The 4,631-nt window shown below is 45.2% G+C and overlaps 1 protein-coding gene across 6 annotated transcripts in view; it reads left to right on the top strand.

The window, feature by feature from the left end:
- The window catches only part of FAM65B (family with sequence similarity 65, member B), a 287,827-nt gene that overhangs the window by 252,605 nt on the left and 30,591 nt on the right, over positions 1-4,631 (top strand). For 4 of the 6 annotated variants that reach the window (XM_011998193.1, XM_011998195.1, XM_011998198.1 and 1 more), the window contains one exon: positions 847-1,539. In XM_011998193.1, coding sequence (XP_011853583.1) covers positions 847-1,539 — 693 coding nt within the window. Of the gene's footprint in view, positions 1-846; positions 1,540-3,923 lie in introns of all 6 variants that reach the window. The other 2 variants (XM_011998194.1, XM_011998196.1) reach the window with 1 other exon arrangement.

Genomic DNA, 4,631 nt, shown 5'->3' with positions numbered 1-4,631 from the left:
TAGGCATTATACACAGACCACAGCACAAGGAGAGCTGACTTAGAAATGGAAATGCCTGAATAAATGAATGATCTTGGTTACCTGGATATTTCTGACCTCTGTCTTCAGAGTTCTGCTTCATGAAGCACAGGGCGAACCTGTGACACCACCCGCGTCTGCTTGACAGATGACTCGGTGTTTCTAGGCAGCCTGAGAGCCCTGGGGTGTACCTCCTGCAAGATTGATGTTCCATTTATTGGTCTTTTCCTCTTATTTCTAGAGAAGTTATGCAAATGTATGGCTGGCCTTGAATTATTTATGGCATGGTTACTAAATTAATAAAACATTTTCCAGAGCTTGGGATTTGTGGGTAGAGATTTTCAAAGGAATAATTTTTGAGAATTGAAGCAGAACAAAACATCACATCTTTGGAAATAAATTGCATGGACGTTGGAAAGTTTTTTAAGATAGTTGCCTAAATAGAAAAAGGAATTGGTAATGTTATTCATAACTATGGCTGCCAAATATTATGAGCTCTTGGAATTCAGAAAACAAGCCCCCTCCCCCCATGCAACATTTTCTTTTGAAAAATGTCAAACGTTGAGACGATTGGCATGAACTTTCACCTAGATTCAACAATAGAAACAGTTCTTGATGGTCTGTTTTCTTTTGCCAGCCACACAGACATACACACATACACACACACACACACACACACACACAGGCATCAACAAATAAAATGCTAATATTCTGAAAGTTCTGGGTATTTTCATTGTAATTGTCTTACACTCTGTCTGGAAATAAACCATGCCAAGCCAAATGCGTCATTTGTATTGAAAATAATAATGAGGTATCTTTTATCTACAGTCGAATCTACCTGATGACATCTTTGAAAATGGAAAGGCAGCCGAGGAGAAAATGCCACTGTCGCTCAGCTTCAGTGACCTACCCAACGGGGACTGCGCCCTCGCCTCCCACTCAACAGGCTCCCCTTCCAACTCAACAAATCCAGAAATTACCATCACCCCTGCGGAGTTTCACCACAGCAGCCTGGCCTCCCAGAATGAGGGTTTGGATGACACCAGCTCAGCATCTTCCAGGAACTCCTTGGGAGAAGGCCAAGAGCCAAAATCACACCTGAAGGAGGAAGACCCCGAGAAGCCCAGGAAACCTGCCTCGGCCCCATCTGAGGCTTGCCGCCGACAGTCCTCAGGTGCTGGGGCTGAGCACCTGTTCCTTGAGAATGATGTTGCAGAGGCACTTCTGCAAGAGTCCGAGGAGGCCTCTGAGCTCAAGCCTGTGGAACTGGACACTTTGGAAGGAAACATCACGAAGCAGCTGGTCAAGAGGCTCACATCTGCAGAGGTGCCAGTGGCCACAGACAGGGTGCTCTCAGAGGGCTCTGTCGGGGGAGAATCCGAAGGCTGCAGATCCTTTCTAGATGGAAGCTTAGAGGATGCTTTTAATGGGCTTTTCCTTGCATTAGAACCACATAAAGAGCAGTATAAAGAGTTTCAGGATCTGAACCAAGAAGTCATGCATTTGGATGATATTCTAAAAGTAAGTACCTTTTCAGAGAAATTGGATTAGGTTTGGAGAGAAGTGTCCTAAGCCAACATTCTGTTTAAGATGAGGTATCATTTAAAAAAAAGTCCTGTCCAGGCTGGGCGCGGTGGCTCACGCCTGTAATCCCAGCACTTTGGGAGGCCTAGGAGGGCAGATCACGAGGTCAGGAGATGGAGAACATCCTGGCTAACACGAAACCCTGCCTCTACTAAAAACACAAAAAATTAGCTGGGCGTGGTGGCGGGTGCCTGTAGTCCCAGCTACTTGGGAGGCTGAGGCAGGAGAATGGCATGAACCCAGGAGGCGGAGCTTGCAGTGAGCAGATATCGCGCCACTGCACTCCAGCCTGGGTGACAGAGCAAGACTCCGTCAAAAAAAAAAAAAAAAAAATTCTTGTCTAATCGTAGGATTAATAGGTCATCATCATTTTAAATGGCACTAATATGCCAGTAGTACATATTAAGTTTTATTTTCCTGACAACAGATCAACTTATCTAAATTGATTAGGATTTAAACAAAGAGCTCTAGAGAATGTTGAAATTCCCCCAGTCCCCAAGTGAATCATTCTAATCCCATATGTGAAATAGTGGCACTTTGATGATTACAGTCTCACAGGCGTTACTGGATAGGATCCCTCTCAGGGGGTGGGGAAAGCAGGGAGCCCTTTCCCTGATTGGAGTCAGAGTAATCCAGTTCCATTGTGAGAGCCATGAGCCACTGCCTACTGGAGGAGACTGCCTGTTCTCACAATTGGTCCAAATAACCAAGTCAGAATCTCAGATTAATCATCAGCAAAATAATCATCCGTTCTACTCTAGAGCGGGGAATCCATAGACTCTCCAGAGATACCCTCAATCCATGGGGATCAGACAGCCCAGGGTGCAGGTGGGAGGGTAAGATGAGAAGGATGATTTCCTCACAGGCGGGAGGTCCTGATAATGAGATCATTATTGCTGCATCAGAATGTATCTGTCTCGACCTGCATACAGATTAATTTTTTAAAAAACACTGCACAAGAAGACAGATTTGAATTGTTGTCCCAAATCTCACTGCCACTTCTTGTATTCTTTGCTGCTCTGATTTATATTGTTGTATAAAAGAAAAGAGAACTCAGATCCTTTTTCTTAAAAGAGCAGTTGGTTGGGGAACCTGGTCTCTAAAAAGGCTTGAAAGTAAGATTGCAGGGGCAAGCCGAGAACCAACCCACAGAAGGCTGTTGCATCCCTTTCTAAGACTGTTTTCCTGGCTGAGCATGGTGGCTCATGCCTGTAATTCCAGCATGTTGGGAGGCCAAGGCGGGTAGATGACTTGAGCCCAGGAGTTAGAGACCAGTCCGGGCAACATGACAAAATCCCTTCTCTACAAAAAATACAAAAATTAGCTGGGCGTGGTGGCACACACCTGTAGTCCCAGCTACTCGGGAGGCTGAGGTGGAAGAATCGCTTGAGCCAAGGAAGCAGAGGTTGTAGTGAGCCGAGATCATGCCACTGCACTCCAGCCTGGGCGAAAAAGTGAGATCCTGTCTCAAAAAAGAAAGAAAAAAAGAGTATGATGATTGTTTATACATGCCCAGTGGCATCTGAAACTGCATTTCCAAGGCTTTTTGACCATCTTATCCTTCTCTCCTCAGTCTTGCTGAACTAACTCTGGAGGAGATTTGTGCCTAAGGCAGATGATAATTCAGGCTCTGACTCTCCAGGTCCTCAAATGCTCATGACAGTTCAGTTGATGGCATAGCCTCCGAGAAACAGAAGGGCACTCTGGATCTACTTTCTGTAAAGTATCAGTTCAAAACCATCAGCTCAGGGTTTGTACATGCAGGCTGCTTGTCTGGTATTCCACTAAGCACCTATCTTTTCTGCACAGTTGACCAGCTTTGCTTTGTGGGCAAAAGGTATTCATTTCAAAGAGCTAAGACACAAATTGATGCCATCTAAAGTGAATTCCTTAGAGAAATCCAGTAGTGATAGCAGCTCCCATTCCAGGCATCTAGGGTGCTGCTAAGTAGCTCAGTCCTCGGGAAACACTAGGCATTATTAAAAACTGGTGACCAGAGACTTCTTTCCAGAGTATTATTTCAGTCTGCTCTTGTTCTAAAATTGTCCTGCTACTAAAATCCTCAACTGCCCCTTTCTTTGTCATGACCAATATTTAAACACATCCATACTGTACAAGATCAAATTGTGCAGACACTTTGCTTAGGAAAAAAGACCCTAGAAGTAGGTGAAGTCCAGACCGACTCCCTCTCTCCCCCTGAGACTGCTGAAAACGTCACTAGTGAGTGTGTTTAGGTCTGGGGCAAATGGCTTTGTATCCAGCCAGAATTAAAGCATCAGCTGGACAAAGCTTTCTCTTTTCTCCCTCCTTCACATTCCTAGGATGCTAAACATCTTGACCATCAGAAACTAAATGGTGCTGCCTCTTGGACGGAGATCACTGAGGGTGAATGAGACAACTGTGATTTAAAAGACTGAAAGACGTTTTCCCGTGTGCTTTTGTGCCATCTTGAGTGTCAGAGACAGATCCCTGCAAGGCCCTTTCTACCTTGCACTAAGAAATCAGCACGGAGTGTCACCTAACTGGATGGAGGACATTTAGTGCTTCTTACTTGCAGAATTTGTCCCATTCGACCCACCCCAGCATCTTCTCGAATATTTGGAAATACTTCTCTCCAACTCTGTGCCCGTAGCAATTGGCATTGTTTTGCTTGTAATGTTTCTGCATGTGGCCAGCATTATAGAATGCTCCAGGCCAGAGAATGGGATTGTTCCCATGATGCCAGGGCCTGGTCAGGGAAGTGATGGGACTTGTTCCCTTTGAGGCAGAGCTACAGAGAAAGTAGGGCTGCTTCTTGTCATGTGCAAGGCATTCATTCTTTCCTCAAAGCTCAGAGGAAAAATTATATGCTGTGAGTAGGTACGGTGGCTCATGCCTGTAATCCCAACACTTTGGGAGGCCACTTTGGGAGGCCAAGGATTGCTGGAACCCAAGAGTTCAAGACAAGTATGGTCAATATAGGGAGACCCTGTCTTTACAAAAAGGAAAAAAATTAGCCTGGTGTGTGACACATGCCTGTGTTCTCAGCT

The sequence above is a fragment of the Mandrillus leucophaeus genome, unplaced genomic scaffold, assembly GCF_000951045.1.
Source record: "Mandrillus leucophaeus isolate KB7577 unplaced genomic scaffold, Mleu.le_1.0 Scaffold56, whole genome shotgun sequence".
NCBI lineage: Eukaryota > Metazoa > Chordata > Mammalia > Primates > Cercopithecidae > Mandrillus > Mandrillus leucophaeus.
This window is presented reverse-complemented; position numbering and strand designations above follow the sequence as displayed.